The 17745-nt window shown below is 44.4% G+C and overlaps 1 protein-coding gene across 1 annotated transcript in view; it reads right to left on the bottom strand.

Moving 5' to 3' along the window:
- The window catches only part of LOC137522810 (somatomedin-B and thrombospondin type-1 domain-containing protein-like), a 68683-nt gene that overhangs the window by 14021 nt on the left and 36917 nt on the right, over positions 1-17745 (bottom strand). Inside the window, exons 2-3 of the mRNA XM_068242908.1 lie at positions 7196-7378; positions 4812-4902 (exon numbers count right to left, since the gene is read on the bottom strand). Of these exons, the coding sequence (XP_068099009.1) occupies positions 4812-4902; positions 7196-7378 (274 nt within the window). The remainder of the gene's footprint in view (positions 1-4811; positions 4903-7195; positions 7379-17745) is intronic.

Below are 17745 nucleotides of genomic sequence, written 5' to 3'. Positions count from 1 at the left end.
CTTAGGGACTGAACTTTTTAAATATTTATGTCAAGAGGGTATAACACTGTTACTTTATAAACTATGGGCTTGTAATTAGGGATGGACGCAAAACTGAAAAAAATGCCCCTTTATTTCCAACTAAAATATTGGCGGCAAACATTGTGATAGGGACATAATTTAAACGGTTTTATAACCGGGATAAATAGGCATATACATTTAATGGGTTTTAATTACAGTAGCATGCATTATTTAAAAACTATAAAGGCCGAAAACTGAAAAATAATAATTTTTTTCCCACATTTTTTCCTATTTTCCCATTAAAACACATTTAGAATAAAATTATTCTTGGCATAATGTCCCACCTAAAGAAAGCCTAATTGGTGGCGAAAAAAACAAGATATAGTTCATTTCATTGCGATAAGTAATGATAAAATTATAGACGAATGAATGGAAGGAGCGCTGAAAGGTGAAAATTGCTCTGGTGGTCAGGGGGTAAAACCCCTCAGTTGGGAAGTGGTTAACATCAGTTGTATGCAAACTATTTGAGGGGTTACTAAGATATACTATACATGACTTCGTAGTAGAAAATAATCTTATTTCTCAGCATCAACATGGGTTTACTAAAGACAGGTCCTGTTTGACTAACATGCTCAGCTTTTATGAGGTAGTGAATGCTAATATGGATATTGGGAATGCTGTAGATGTGATATACTTGGACTTTGCAAAGGCCTTCGACACTGTTCCCTACAGAAGTCTGGTGCAAAAGTTGAGGATGCAAGGACTGGGGAAGAGTTTGTGTGCATGGATAGGGAACTGGCTAATGGACAGAAAACAAAGAGTTGTGGTCAATGGATCGTACTCAAAATGGGAGACTGTTAGCAGTGGGGTCCCACAGGGGTCTGTACTGGGTCCAGTGCTCTTCAATTTATTTATTAATGACCTAGTAGATGCAGTAGTGAGCAATGTTGCTATTTTTGCAGATGATACAAAATTGGCAGAATCATCAACTCTCAGGAAGATAGTGTCATATTGCAACAGGATCTGGATAGGAGGGCTATATGGGCAAATACATGGCAGATGAAGTTCAATGTTGACAAATGTAAAGTCATGCATTTTGGTCGTACCAATGGTCTAGCACCATACAAAATAAATGGTATACAGTTGGGGACATCAAACTTGGAGAAGGACTTAGGCGTACTCATCGACAACAAGTTAAATAATCGTACTCAATGCCAAGCCGCTGCAGCTAAAGCGAACAAAATTTTGTGATGCATTAAAAGGGAAATAAAAACTTGAGATGCTAGCATAATATTGCCCCTGTTTAACTCTCTAGTAAGGCCACATCTGGAATATGGAATTCAGTTCTGGGCACCACATTACAAAAAAGATATTGCAGTTTTAGAGCAGGTGCAGAGACGAGCTACAAAATTGATACGTGGGATGGAAGGTCTCGCTTACCAAGAAAGGTTAGATAAACTGGGTTTATTTAGTCTAGAGAAAAGACGCCTTAGAGGAGATCTAATTAACTTGTATAAATACATCAGAGGGCAATATAATAGCTTGGCGGATAAGCTTTTTGTCCCTAGGCCTTCTCAAAGGACTAGAGGACATGAGCTGCGCATGGAGGAAAAACGTTTTAGCCATTTATTTAGGAAAGGGTTCTTTACAGTAAGAGTGATTAATATGTGGAATGCATTGCCACAGGAAGTCGTTATGGCAAACTCTATACCTGCATTTAAAGGGGGCTTAGATGCTTTCCTTGCGTTGAAAGACATCCATGGCTACAATTACTAGGTTATGCCTAATGATGTTGATCCAGAGATTTTATCTGATTGCCATCTGGAGTCAGGAAGGAATTTTTCCCTTTTGGGGCTAATTGGACCATGCCTTGTGGTTTTTTTTCGCCTTCCTCTGGATCAACAGGGGTATGTGGGGGACGGGCTGGAGTTGTACTTTGTACTGGTTGAACTCGATGGACGTATGTCTTTTTTCAACCAAAATAACTATGTAACTATGTAACCAGTTACTCTATTTTGGAACTACTAAGTGATATGAGCAGATACACTTTATATGCTGATTGGCAGGGGATGTTAGATGCAGGTAGACCACTAGAGTGTACTGAGACCACTGGGATATCTTGTCGGATCACCCTCCTGTTGCTGAACGATACCACCCTCTCTGATGCCCAGCCTAAAGATGCAGCACCAGCCAAGCCAGGCCAAAATTATATGCTGATGAACTAAGCAAACTACTGCAGCAGGATGTACTGTGCATACTGATTCACATCAGGAGTGTGCAGTAATAACACCATAACATTGTTATATATGTTAGGTTCAGGCTATGCATGCAGCCTAACCAGGGTAAATAATAAAGAAAGTCAGATTTATAACATGATTGCTAAAGACTTTTCCACGGGATTATCTTTATAATCAAAGAAGGAGTTAAAAGAAGCAGCTAGGTTCTCTGAAAGCTAAGCTGGAGTTTTTCTTCATCCATTTATTATGAAATAAATGGATTATTATCAATTATTCCATCCATTTACCTCATGTTCTGTTTTTTATTAAAACAAGCCTGAACTGAAAATAAACTTATGAGGTATTTAAGGGCTTACATTTGAACTCTGAGATTTGCACAGCAGCCATGTCAGTGTGACCACCATTCTGGTTCATTCAGTTACTAAAAAAATAATAATGAACATTTAACCTTTTTAGCTTACAATACGGATAACTCTGCTCTATTAACTCTTTCAATACAAAACAATAAAACGTGAAGAAGTAGAGGCAGGTTTTAAATAGGCTCAGTACTATATGCAATCATGTTTATCTCATCATGTCACAAGTTAGTTTGAGTAAGCTTTAAAGCATAAGCTCACATCACTCAGCCATGGACTTCTTAGCTCTGCTACTACCAGATGTATAAGCAAAAACTAAAGTGGACACAATTCTGCACTTCATGGGCTAATCATGAGTGAAATATAGACCTAGGAAGGCTGCACAGTAGTCTATACTTTAGAAATGTTATTTTTGCTGCTATATATGATCAAGGCAACAGATGGCACTTGGGCAACAGTACAGTCACTGGCACGAGAGCAAAGGGGTCTGGCGTGAACAGATAAGATTTTTTCCTTTCCATGTTTTTAACGTTTGAGAGCTGGTACCTCCCTTCCTGTCAGCGGTTGTTACCTTTCCTTGTAGCTTTTGAAATTCCCTTTATGAACAAGTCATCCCTTGTAGAGAGATGAAAGAACTGGGGCAGTGGGTGCTTTCACCTCCCCTGTGGCCGGCAAGCAATGTTAGCTCATTAAGAAGACTCAGTGTAACTAAGTAGAACAGTAGAATTTCCCTCTTGACACTTCACAAGTGAACCTGTATGCATTTCTTATCTACAAAGTAACTGATTGCAAAAAAAAAAAAAAAAAAAATCACTCTAAAAAGTGAGTATGGTCTGGGCACAGCTTGCTGCATTGCAGTATCTTTATAAAGCTAGTAAGCTATACTCATTACCTAGCAATCACAACCTTATATAAGAAGATTCATTTGCTTAGGCTTTGATTTGACACGCCAAGGTTAAAACAGTGTTGGGTATTGAGAAGGGTCAGGACTATGGATGGGCCTGGAGTGCTTCATTAGCATCAGGACTGCTGCCCTGCCAGCCTGGTTTAAACTCTCATCCATGGTTCTACAGTACATGGGTTTTGCCTAGAACAGTGCATCTGCCAGCCGTACAAAGCTGGATTTCTCATTAGGGACAGTAGGCACATACCATTACTGCAGAGCTGCCTGCCAGGGTGAGACATTTTAAAATGAATAATGCATTTGTGCACTGTTCCTCTCCTTACCCACCAGCTACAAGTTGCTCTGTCATTTACTGCACCATCATCCTTCTCCCCTCCCCATGGTAACTGAAGGCATCCCTCAGCTGTCGCCAAAGACGGGACAGTAAGCACTTGTGTACGGAACTGACGTTTTTTGGGGATAAGATCCTGATCCCCGTGGGTGACAGTTATTGAAAGTCTGTAAAAGATCTGGAATGCTGGAACTTTAAGCAAGCTTAGAAGACACCTGTATGTACACACACACATACACACACACACACACACACACACACAGACACACACACACACACACACACACACACACACACACACACACACACACACACACACACACACACACACACACACACACACACACACCCTGAATGGCTACCTCTGTAGTGTTCAGTCTGGCGTGTGTACAAAATATTACAGTTAACAGATGTCTTTACTTCTCACTGAGCTCTTTTTTTAATGTCCACCAACTAAAGAGATCACTACTAGCAGTTCAGGTACTTGGAGAAGAGCAAGAAGGATATGGGCAGAAGTTTGGTGCAGTGTAGGCCTGAGGATTATAGCAACTCTTGTGGCTCACAGGAAAGGATTTCAACCACAAGAAAGGTACTAGTATGCACTTCATGGTACCTGCACATTTTCAGCACTATCAAGAATGATAATCCTGACAGGTTGGCAGACTGATGTTTGTAGAGACAGAATAATAGTTTCTTTCCTACATAAGGACATACCGTCCCGGAGTCAGTGTGTAATACCTGGGTGGTGGTCTGATATGTGCATTAATGTGGAAGGACATTAGACTGGGTTTCACAGGAGACCAGGGCATATGTGAAAGCTAATGGCAATGCAACATAAATACAGGAAATTAATCATTAAATACAGGTCTTTCAAGACAATGAACAGTCAGTTGTGCCACCCCTCAGCACTGACCTTCTTTTACAATAAGCCAAACCAGCTTGCAGCAGAGAACAGCGTGTGGCAGATGCATGGTAGTGTTTACCTTGGAGTTTGTTCTGGTGTCACAGTGTGGGGTTTTCTCCAAGGGTTCCTGGAGTCCCTTTTAAAGGAGTCCGGCAATATCCTGGCCACTTCTGTAAAATACGGAAACTAAGTATGTACAGGTTTTAATGTGCAAGACACATTACCAAAAAAAGAAATGCTAAATGACAGTGGGCCAGATTTATCAAGAGTGTCTGAGACAAAATATTAGTAGGTTTTTAGAAATCCGTGCAGAACTGTCTCAGACATCCTAAGAAATCACTAGATAGTGCAGATTCCTTCTAAAACGGCCCGTTCAGATCACAAATGCGGATGGCCATGCGTGCGGAACGCAACGCGTACGAACGCACACCATCCGCGTTTGTATGTGTTGCGTGGCTGATCCCATCACTGAAAAGTGAATGGGACAGCCACGCGTTTTGACAAAATCTGCGTGCAGCATGCGTTCCCAGACCGCACAGGTCCGGAACGCATGCAGTGTGAACATCAGACAGTGCACTCTATGCACTGTCTGATGTCGTGCATGTTGGCCACCCGCACGCATTTCCAAAACGCGGCTGGAAACGCGTGCAGTGTGAACAGGCCCTAAGGACTAGAAGGAGCTAGGAAGGTCTGTCAGGCAGTGCAGTATGTGAGGGGAATTGCTGTTGCTGAGGTAACCAACACACCTGCTGTCAGCAAGCTCTGAGTGAGGGGGGAGGAGCCCTTCACACATCACTTCTAGTCTGCACTATATGTAGAGCTGCTAATGAGCACTTCTTATCTGCAGCAGTTAAAGGGGCACTATGGCTAAATTCTTTGTTTTTTGTGGCTGTGATATTTATAGCAGTATGTGGAGAATAGTTAGGAACATGCAATGTGGCAGATTATTTTTTTCTTTTTACACTAACACCATCTTTGTATAGGTTTAGAGTCGCGTCGGCAGATTTACCTTACTGACGCGACTCAGGCTAATCCATTATGGTGCAGGAGGCATCTTCCCCTGCTGTTGTGCTGCCGTTGTTGGTCTCCCCTCTCGGAAGCCCTGGTAGCATATTCCATCTTTCAACTGCACAATCGTGCAGTTACATAGCTCTCCCCATCAGCCGTAAGTGAGCAGTGTAGCGGCGGCATGAGAGAGCAGACGAACACAGCGCGTCTGCTCTCTCATGCCGCCGCTACACTGCACACTTTAAACAGCGAAGGCTGGTAACCATAGAAACGGACAACAATAGGTGTCCGTTTCATTGCCAGCTTCGCTACAGGGGTCCTTGCCAGGCAGCATCATCAGTGAGGCTGTGTCCCTCTCCACCCGGCGGTTGCTTCCCACCGCAGATGGAGGTTGCGTGCCACTCGCACTGCACGGCGGCACATTGATACACTTTACGGCTGATGGGGAGAGCTATGTAACTGCACGATTGTGCAGTTGAAAGATGGAATATGCTACCAGCGCTTCCGAGAGGGGAGACCAACAACGGCAGCACAACAGCAGGGGAAGATGCCTCCTGCACCATGGATTAGCCTGAGTCGCGTCAGTAAGGTAAATCTGCCGACACGACTCTAAACCTATACAAAGATGGTGTTAGTGTGAAAAGAAAAAAATAATCTGCCACATTGCATGTTCCTAACTATTCTCCACATACTGCTATAAATATCACAGCCACAAAAAACAAAGAATTTAGCCATAGTGCCCCTTTAATCACCCTGGCGTTCTATTAAGATCGCCAGGGCGGCTGCGGGAGGGTTTTTTTTAATTAAAAAAAAACTATTTCATGCAGCCAACTGAAAGTTGGCTGCATGAAAGCCCACTAGAGGGCGCTCCGGATGCGTTCTTCTGATCGCCTCCGGCGGCCAGAAGTAACACAGAAGGCCGCAATGAGCGGCCTTCCATGTTTCGCTTACCTCGTCGCCATGGCGACGAGCGGAGTGACGTCATGGACGTCAGCCGACGTCCTGACGTCAGCCGCCTCCGATCCAGCCCTTAGCGCTGTCCGGAACTATTTGTTCCGGCTGCGCAGGGCTCGGGCGGCTGGGGGGACCCTCTTTCGCTGCTGCTCGCGGCGGATCGGCGATCAGGCAGCACACGTGGCTGGCAAAGTGCCGGCTGCGTGTGCTGCTTTTTATTTGATCAAAATCGGCCCAGCAGGGCCTGAGCGGCACCCTCTGGCGGTAATGAACGAGCTGAGCTCGTCCATACCGCTAAGGTGGTTAAGGAATGAATTTGCACTTTTCTTAACTGTAGTGTAGCTCTAGAAATCCTCGCTAAACTGCCACTATTACATAGGCTTTGGGAAGGTTCTTACTATCATGCAGAACTGTTCTTCTGCTGGTTAGAACAGTTTTAGAAGAAAAAACTGACGGTAATGCTTTGATAAATCTGGCCCAGTGAAACAAGAATAATATAACCTTTTGAGATGTGACAAGTGGAATCATCTCCATAGCAGCCACGGCGTTGTCTGAGGTCTGGACAAGGGTTTCCTCCACTTCTTGGGGGTACTTTGACTTGTCGTGCCCTCTCTCTGCTTCCAATCCCACATCGGGTGCTGCATTCACTCCACATACCCCATGGGCCAACCACACAATGAGAGACTACAGGATGAAGAGAAAAAAGATTACATACTGTACATTTAATCTGAGACACAAAAGGCTAATTATTTACAAAAAAAAAACATTCTGCAGTAATCCTTTGCTATTGTTGGCACAGATCAAATTCATTGAATCGGCTGAATTAGGAAAGATGTGGTTCATCAAGTAGGACACATTTTTGCATTTCTTTTTTTCTATTTTTCCACCCTGAACACATGCATGGACCTGAAGACTGGAGTTTGACACCTGTGCCCTGCCTAGAATACAGGTTTTCAGGATCATTGCCCAGAATGGGCTGTATGGCAATCATGGAGAGTGTGCCCTGGCTTAAATTTGAACAAGACAACAATGCTGCACACAGATAAATGTATAGTGATCACGTGGAGTGTGTCCTGTCATCAGTAGGGACAACAGACCAGGGTTTCACAATGGGGTAAATGGCCATCAGGAGAGGTATGCCCTGTCGTGAGGTATGCCATGTCCTGTTACCAGTGTGGACAAGCAAAAATGTGCCAACAGAGGGCAGTATGACAATCATGAAAAGTATACAATGTCACTAGAGTGGACAAGAAACCAGGGTGGACATCCTGTGACAATGGGGTATATGATAATCATGTGAGGTGTGTCCTTTCACCAGTGTGGCTAGTAGACTAGATTTTTACAGAGTGGGGTGAACGACTATCAGAGGAAATATGCCTTATCACCAGTGCAATCAAGAGAAAGAATCCAGGAGCAACTCGCTGTATAACATACATAGAACTTAGTAAATCTTTAATCCAATCTTTGTTAAAACATTTAGGGCTTGATTCACAAAGCGGTGCTAACCTACTTAGCACGTCTAAAGTCTTTAGGCACACTAACCAGGGTGCTAAGTAGGTTAGCACTGGATTTCTCAATTGAGAAATCCGGTGCTAACCTACTTAGCACCCTGGTTAGCACGTCTAAAGACTTTAGATGTGCTAAGTAGGTTAGCACCGCTTTGTGAATCAAGCCCATAGACTATCATTCATAAAGCGTTCCCGCATGCAGAAATGCTAAAAACAGCCGACTTTACCAATCACTGAGCAAAATGTGTATTCATAAAGGCTGTTTCCGCATGCGAAGCGGACTTTCCCGAGCAAAGCGATAAATTACTGCATTGTGCGGTGATTCTATGCGGAAATGTAACAAAATGTAAATTCATAAAAATTAACGCAAGTGGTATGCGGACGGGGATTACCGCTCCCCTGGATGTAGCGATAAGCATGCGGAATACATGTAAGTGAATGGGACAGACCTCCCAAGCAGCAGCAGAGAGAACACCGCACGGAGGGACTCGGCCAGCTTCACCTGTTTCCGCATGCCTAGTGCCAGCCTATAGCGGGATATCTCCACACTCCTATCGCAACTAGAAACATTTTTATGAATGACCACCCAGAAGGCTGATATACCGATAGCGGTGTTTCCCCGCACGGATTTATTTTACCGACAGCACTTTTATGAATGATAGCCTTAGTAGCAAAAAGGCATAAAAATGTAACAGGAGGTGCAGAGGAAGGTCGACCATCGATGTAGGCTTTAAAGCCCTGCGATGTAGGCTTTATCAAGACCATTTGACCCCCCTACCATACGAGATGCATCTATATACTGGATGTCATGCCCCCCGCCAGATCAATTAGCCAATGGGTGCCCTGCACCAACCTTGCCATCACCTGCATTCAATATTACTATTTGCGCTAAACGGGGAGAACGGAGTCCAGCCAATCGGCTGTGTCGCTCACAGCAAGTCACGTTATATCCGCATCCTCCGATGTATGCGTACTGTCAGCCTCATCCTCCCAATCATGACGCAACACGTCTATGAGCTTCCAACATGTCTGACTTGTCTATGAGCTTCCAACGCGTTACAACATGTCTGCCATAACCATGCGGACAATAGTCTGCACGAGACCTGCTAGGACGCATGAAAATGGAGAGCCAATGTCGCTATCTAATGGATAACGGCCATAATTGTACTGTTTTTCATCCGGATGTTGCACTGCAATTGTACATGAGTATCAGGCAGTAAGACATTGGTGTGCACTCGCTATCTTTTTCTCATTGATTGCTTAACACCAGTGCAGACTACACACCAAGGCATGCATATAGTGGCATCTGTGACAATCACATAATGGGCTTGATTCACTAAACCGTGATAAGACAAATATCACACCCAAAGATATTACACGTTATCAAAAGTTATCATACCTTATCAAAGTTAACGTGCCTTATCAGAGTAGCATAGCGAGTGCTACGAACCCACAGGGGCTCAGGGCAGGACGAGTGCCATTGCCAATTAGCAGGCATAAGTTCGTAGCGCTCACTATGCTACTCTGATAAGGCATGTTAACTTTGATAACGTGTGATAACTTTTGATAAGGCGTGTTAACTGATAACGTGTGATAACTTTTAATAACGTGTGATATTTGTTTTATTACGGTTAGTGAATCAAGTCCAAGGTGTGTTATATCACTAAAGTGGATAAGAGTCCAGAGCAATAAAGTTGGTTGTATGACTATTATGGGAGTATACCATGTCACCAGTGTAGACAAGTGACCAGGATATATGCACAGTGAGTTGCAGGACAGCCATGCAAAGTATGCCATGTCACCAAAGTGGACAAGTGACCAGTGGGTTATATGACATTGAGAGGTGTGCCATGTCACCAGTATTAGTGGTACAGATGGGAGGCAGCAGGATGTTATGTTTGCATTTCATGTTTCTGTATCAGATCCGGCTGGACGCTGTTTCTCACACGGGTCCTGTCTGCATATTTACATATGCTTCAGCGCATCTCCTGGCTGTTTACTTTGGCCTGAAACTAGCTGTCCATTGTATATATGAAGGTCTAGGAACATGGCACTACCTACAAGCCTAGATGCTGACAGCTGGCAGCATTTAGTACAATGCGAGATAGTTATTATTGAAGGGATAAGCACAAAGCAAATTACCTGTATGACAAGCTTCAGATGGAAGTTAGTTGTCTGATTCCTGAGCAACATACTACTTTTAAGCCTCATCTACACGGGTAGATGAGGCTCCGATGTGTGTTATCAATCGAGCTGCTGCTGCGACAGGTCGGATCTTGCTAGCGCCGATTCCCTGCTCGTTCCCTGCGAGGGGACAATAGCAGGGAATCGAGTTGAAGATAAGCGGTGCGGGGACGAGCGGGTATCGAATCCGGCACACGCGCGGGCGAGCGTGGAGGCGGCAGGGACGCGGAAGAGGCGATCCGGCGGCTAATCGAGCCGCCGGATCGGAGCCTCATCTACGCGTGTAGATGAGGCGTCAGGCATCTGCAGCACCTAAATAGTGCTTTAATGACACAGAAGTAGTGTGCAGCCTATGTTTGAAAACCAAATGGAGCATGGCAATAGTACAAGCTTTCTATGTACTGCCACAGATATTTATAGTACTTTGTTATTACTCTTTGCTCACATGTGTAACCTGTACAGAGCCGGGACAAGGTCCTCCAGCATCCAAGGCTGAGACACCCAAGTGCGCCCCTCCATCCCTCCCACCCCAGCCGTCACACACTGATTGCTATTAGACTAAGAGGCACCCCAGGGCCCCCAACACCTTAATCTCTAGTTATCTGACTTGTAGTCACTTCCATGTATCTCCTTTTCTTATTTCTTTCTGCTTCAAACACAATTAGGAATGACAGCTGAATGAATTGTGCGCCCCCTCCTACACTGCGCCCTGAGGCTGGAGCCTCTCCAGCCTATGCCTCGGCCCGGCCCTGAACCTGTATAAGTATGGCAGAGGTTAATGACAGCTTGCTTCAAGCTGGTTGGGTTACACTGCTATATTGAAACCTGACTTTAACTCAGGTATCATGTAGGACACTGCTAATCGCCAGGGGGGCCTTTATAAAGCACAGAATCTGGAGATGATCTCTAGAGAACATCAAGTTAATATTATATTTCAAATGATTTGCAGTGGAATTTCCTGATCATCGAGACCTCCATTGCTGCATTCCACAGTGATGTTTTTGAATACTGGCCATGTAATTATGATGGCATTTTGGAGAGCAACAGCCACAACTGTAAAAAGTGGTGAAGGCCAATATAGCAGTGCAGTGCTGTAAAATAAATAATAGGCGATGAACTACAAACATATTTAGTACAACCTATGAAAAAGGATAAGAACGGCAACCCTGTCCAATCGAGCTTACAGTAAGCGGATGGGAGTGTAGGATATAGTAGGCAGGAAAAATGTGAGTGCGATTTTTTTTTTACGTAAATCAAGGGCAGTCCATGGAGTGTTTTATTTACTGCAAAGTGTTAGGATAGAGAGCAAGCTGGTCAGGCAACTAAAGTCAGGTAACTCTGAGGATCAAGAGTCTGTTTGAACACGTTAAAGTGTACCTGGAGTGAAATGTGCATAATGATATAAACACCTGTAAATACACTACTGATTACTTTTTTCTACTGTAAAGTTAATAACCCAGGGCTGTAAATTACAGTTTCTCTGCAGCTGGGTGAAGTCAAACTAGCTATTTCCACCTAATAACTGATAGCAACAAAGTAACTAAAACTTGTGTTTGGCTCAGACAAACAGCTATAGGGGCCAGCGCACACCAAAAAGCACTAGTGTAAAGGCAAACGCATAGCGCTTTTTGAAGTGATTTTTTTAAGGCGATTGTAGGCATGTGCCTAGCGATTTTTGGAGCGTTTTGGTGTAGCGTTTTTTATATTTTGTAGTAGAGCTGTAGCTGAACAGCTTCTGTAACAAAACGCTCCGATCTAGCGCTTTTCAGAGTGATTTTCCACTTTCCTATATACTTAACATTGAGGCTGAATCGCCTCAGAAATCAGCAGAAATGCTGCAGGAACCGCGCTTGCGTTTGGGAAAAAAGCACATCGCTCTGGTGTGATCCATCCCATTCTAATACATTAGCCAAGTGCTTTTCAAAGCGCTAGCATTTTTAAAAATGCTCAGAAAAGCTCTTGGTGTGCACCAGCCCTCTCACTATAGAACAGAAAAGAAGTTTAGCAGTGCATCATTACAATTGTTTATCTTATTTTTTTTGTTTACTTCAGGTTCACTTTAAAGGTGAGAGCAAGTGTGTGTACAGCAGCCCTCAACACTCCTCGGCTGCTGATGGACCGATTCAGCAAGCAATGGCCAAAGGCATCGTTCTCTCCACTTAAACAGCTCCCGCATGACATCACACTCATGCCGCTCTATCTTCCCTGCCCCCCATAGTAACAGAACACATTGCTAGTCTGCAGGCTAGCAACACATCTATACAGTGTCGGCCCTGCAATGTTGCACAAGGGTTTGGATCCTGATCCCCACCGGGCAACATCCATCTAGTGCAGTGCTCTCAAACCTGTCCTCATGACCCACCAACAGTGCATGTTTTGCAGATAACGCACATATGTAAAGAGGGGGTAATTAGTATCTCAGTTTATGTTATGTAGATTAACTTACTGTGTATTTCCATAAAGCATGAACTGTTGGTGGGTCATGAAAACAGGTTTGAAAAACACTGATCGAGCGAGTGTACGAGTCTCAAGACATCGTTGAAGATGTGGCTTAAAGACAGCCTCAAACTTTTCCAGGAAAGAGAGTAAAAATGACAAGTCAGAGATGGACCGGTAAACCTCAGTGTTATCTGCATAGACATGGCATTGCATGTCAAAAGAATCTGCTAGAAATTGATGCCCCAAATGATGCCCGCTTGATTTTCGTCTGAAATAGATCTACTTGGTTGATTACATGCGTTGGAAGTTATCGATCGGGAGCAGCGGCAGATCGACAGCCCATAGTAATGCACTGCACTGAACAGTGCTACACTGTGGTTCAATACTGTGGTTCATGCTGAAATCTATCAAAAATCTGTATCAAGTGTGAGGAAGAATTCAATCCATCTCTGATTAAATTTGATCTGAGAGGGATCTTTCTGATGGTCAAATATGGTAGCCATCTATAAGTGTATGGCCACCTTAGAGTTTGCCATTGGAGGAGAAATAAAGAAAGAGAAGACTATATAGTCAACAATTGAGCCTAGGGGAACAATCACAGTGATCACAGACAGGGTACTGGTAAAGGAAGAGACATCATTAATGTACAGTAGATCTGGAGGTAGTGGATGCCAAGTGACAGAACAACCAAGAGAAGGCAGAGTCACAACAAAAAATGTTCTGTGCTAGGCTATGGATTATTTTAGTCTTATCAGGATGTTGATTTCACTTTATCTGGGAACATAGAAAGGGACTGTTTTACTTAAAACTATCCTGCAGTGTGCATGTCCTGGTATGCAATACAGCCTAGGTTCTCAACGTTTTGTACGCATACCCCAGGTGGTACTTCTGATGGGTCCAGGGGGTACTCGGGCTTGATATAATTAACCAAGAACAAATTTATAGTTTTAGAAAATGATAAATCTTATTTAACTCCGAATTGGTATTTTAGCTGATTAAAAGCCATAGTAAATGCTTGAACATTGTTTAGAACCAATTACCATGTACTATGATTAAATATATATTTGTCAAGGGGTACATGTGATCATGTTTAATATGCTAGGGGGTACTTGGTGAGTACAGGGGGTTTAAAAGGGGTACATACCAATACAATTTTGAGAAACACTGCTCTAGGGGATATACAAGAAACACTGGGCAAACGCTGATTCTGGTTGTTACTCTAATATTCATTCTGGGACCTACAACCTTTCAAGCAACTTGATAGCATATCTATTTTTTAGAAGGGAAATAGTGGCACAGGGAGGGAGGGGTGGGGGAGGTTTTAGGGAAGGGGAGGGGGTTTATGGGAATATGTAGAGCAAATGTATCAGGCAACTTTTCCTCAATATGTTTACTCTGTGAGGGATTTCAGTTTTATTTGTTTCACCTGTAAAATGCCAAGCATGTTGGGCGAAAATGTTGTTTTAAAAATCTTTAAGATAATACAATTTATTGGCTAAGTTAGAGATAAATAAAAAGTAAGTTTGGACTTGGCTCCTGCATATACTGACGAGTTTAAAAAACACAGCTTATATACATTGTATTAAGGCATCTACTGTAATGACATTTATTTATTTTTGCTATAGAATGTTTTTCCTCTGTATGTCCAGTGTATATGTTACGGCCAGAACCCGAAGTCTGGCCACTTCGGGTTCTGGCCGGTCAGAATGCGAGGTGGCCGGCTCATGCGGCCAATGTGGGAAACGGGCTTCAATTTCGGACTTTGGCCGGCCAGAACGCGTTGTGACTTCAGGTGGCCGGCCAAGTTCCGAAAATCCCGCTCACCGCCGCCAGGAAGCTCCGCTCACCTCTCCTCCCCCGCTGCCGCTACATATACTCAGTCAGACCTCCGATCAGGGCGACCATAGCAGGGAGGCAGAGAGAGGCATAGCAGGCTGCCAGCTCACGCGAGACCCGCAGGACCCGAACACTTCAATGCAGAAGTGACGTGACGTCATTGAACACTTCTGCATATGAAGTGTATGGGTCCGGGCGGGTAGCGTGCGCGCTGCTCTGCCTTTCTCCGCCTCTCTGGTCGCCCTGATCGGAGGTCTGAATAGCGCCTCCAGCAAAGCTCCCCCAGCCCAGCAAAGCACCCACAGCCATGCACAGCCCCCCCAGCAAAGATCCCACAGCCATGCACAGCCCCCCAGCAGAGCACCCACAGCCATGCACAGCCCCCCCCCCCCCCAGCAGAGCACCCACAGCCATACACAGCCCCCTCCCCAGCAAAGCACCCACAGCCATGCACAGCCCCCCCAGCAATGCACCCACAGCCATGCACAGCCCCCCAGCAAAGACCCCACATCCATACACAGCCCCCCCAGTAGAGCACCCACAGCTATACACAGCTCCCCAGCAAAGATCCCACAGCCATGCACAGCCCCCCAGCAGAGCACCCACAGCCATGCACAGCCCCCCCCCCCCCAGCAGAGCACCCACAGCCATACACAGCCCCCCCCCAGCAAAGCACCCACAGCCATGCACAGCCCCCCCAGCAATGCACCCACAGCCATGCACAACCCCCCAGCAAAGACCCCACATCCATACACAGCCCCCCCAGCAGAGCACCCACAGCTATACACAGCTCCCCAGCAAAGCACCCACAGCCATGCACAGCCCCCCCAGCAAAGCACCCCACAGCCCCCCAGCAAAGGCCCCGCAGCCATGCACAGCCCCCAGCAAAAGCCCTCACAGCCATGCACAGCCCCCCCCTCCCCCAGCAAAGCACCCACAGCCATGCACAGCCCCCAGCCATGCATCCCCCCCTCATCTGTGACTAATCACCACTGTAATTTGATCTCTCCCCGTGTCACCTGACTGCCACAGCAGAGCAGCGAATTTAAAAGCATGGGATATTAACAATATGTCTGCTCCTAAGAAAGCAGGAAGTAGACACACTGCAGATTTATTGCAGGATTTGTATCAGCTGTAACTAAGAAATGCTTTTCTTTAAAAAAAAAAAAAAAAAAAGATTATTATGCTGTATCTTTCAGAGCAGAGAGGAAGTTCCATTCATGGTGACCGGACAGGACCCGCGATGTTCTGGGATTTGTGCGTTTTGGACTTTGGCCGACTGACTTTGGCCATTTCTAGAACTTGCCGGCCAATGTCAGAAATTCCCAGCATTTTGGACTTTGGCCGTCGTCAAATCGGCCAGTTCTAGAAACGGCCGGCCAATTCTAGAATTGGCCGATTTCTGGTTTTGGCCGTACCATATATAAGCTTTGTGGTTAGCACTCTCGCCTTGCAGCGCTGGGTCACCGGCTTGAATCCCAGACTGGGAACTATTTGCACAGAGATTGTATGTTCTCCCCGTGTCTACGTTGGTTTCCTCCGGGTACTCTGGTTTCCTCCCGCATCCCAAAAACCCACAGATAAGTTTATTGGCTTCCCCCTCTGATGGGCATATGACCATGGTAGGGATTAGATTGTGAGCCCCTCTGAGGGACAGTTAAGGGACAAGACAATATACTGTATATTCTGTACAGCGCTGCAAAAGATGTTAGTGCTGTATAAATATGTCCAGGTTTATATTCTCTTTTTTTTACACATCGGGCTTACAGGTTTGCTGCTGCATATGTAATTCTGTCCCATTCATTTTTACTTGTATGTAAATTCTAGGCCTAATATTGCCTCTGTTTCTGATAGAATTGGCCAAGCCCTTAGTTTAGTAGTCTGTTAACCTGGCAACCAGGAGAATTTTTGTTCAATTTAAGTGCCAATTAATTCATGAGAACATTAGCAGGATTAGCTTTGCTTTGACAGTCACTGATAGACACAAAGTATCTCTTGCTATGCGGTGATACTGTGCCAGGATACGAGAATGTTTGGGCAAAGCTGTTCTCGCCCTCATTAGACATTATAAAACAGACACAGTATGGTCAAAAACACAATGTAGCACTTACCAGGATTACATTGGATATCCTGTTTACATGCAGTAATTCTCTACATCTTTGGAACATCCTTATTTGGAAGATGCAGTGAGAAACATGATATATGTGCACATGCAAGCCAAGTGTTTGTAACTCACACTGGTCTTGGCCAAAACATGATCATTATGGTCGCCACCACAGAGTCCCACTAGAAGAATTAATTGTAGCAGCAGCAAATAGAAGTCATGTAATAAAGATATGATTTATACAGATTGGGCCACCCAAAATAGCTCAAACCGCTGCCTGGTTTAAAGAGAAACCGTAACCAAGAATTGAACTTCATCCCAATCAGTAGCTGATACCCCCTTTCCCACGAGAAATCTTTACCTTTTCTCAAAAGAATCATCAAGGGGGCTCTGTATGGCTGATATTGTAGTGAAACCCCTCCCACAGTGTGATGTCAGCGCCTCACAGCACTGAGGTGCTGACATCACACTGTGGGAGCCATGTTGCATTGTGGGAAATAACAGCTGTTCCAACTGCCAAAAAAGCAAGCAACAGCTACTTCCGCTGACATCACCTGCCAGCAGTAAACATATCGCCATATGATAAATTTCAGAATGTAAATCAGGGAGAGAGAAAAGATTTTACAATGAGCAAACACTGACTAAATCATTTATACATAATTATTGTAAAAATTAAGCACTTTATTTTATTATGTTATTTTTACTGGAGTTCCTCTTTAAAAGACTTGGCCACAGGTTAGATGTGATGTTTCAGGTTTGCACTAGAGGCTGCATATAGTGGGGTAAATCATTTAAAATGTGATGCACAAGTATGACATGGTATTCAGAACTTTTTTATTATTTAATCCTGGAAATGAACAAAGTTTGAAGATTTTGAAAACAAACAAATACATAACAAAATAAAAGAAGAACAATTCATAAATAAGAAATATTGAACACTATGCACTTTATCTACGTCACTAAGAAATGTGAAGCACATT

Source organism: Hyperolius riggenbachi, chromosome 1 (assembly GCF_040937935.1).
Source record: "Hyperolius riggenbachi isolate aHypRig1 chromosome 1, aHypRig1.pri, whole genome shotgun sequence".
Taxonomy (NCBI): domain Eukaryota; kingdom Metazoa; phylum Chordata; class Amphibia; order Anura; family Hyperoliidae; genus Hyperolius; species Hyperolius riggenbachi.
Note: the sequence above shows the minus strand (reverse complement) of the source record. Positions and strands in the feature narration are given on the sequence as shown.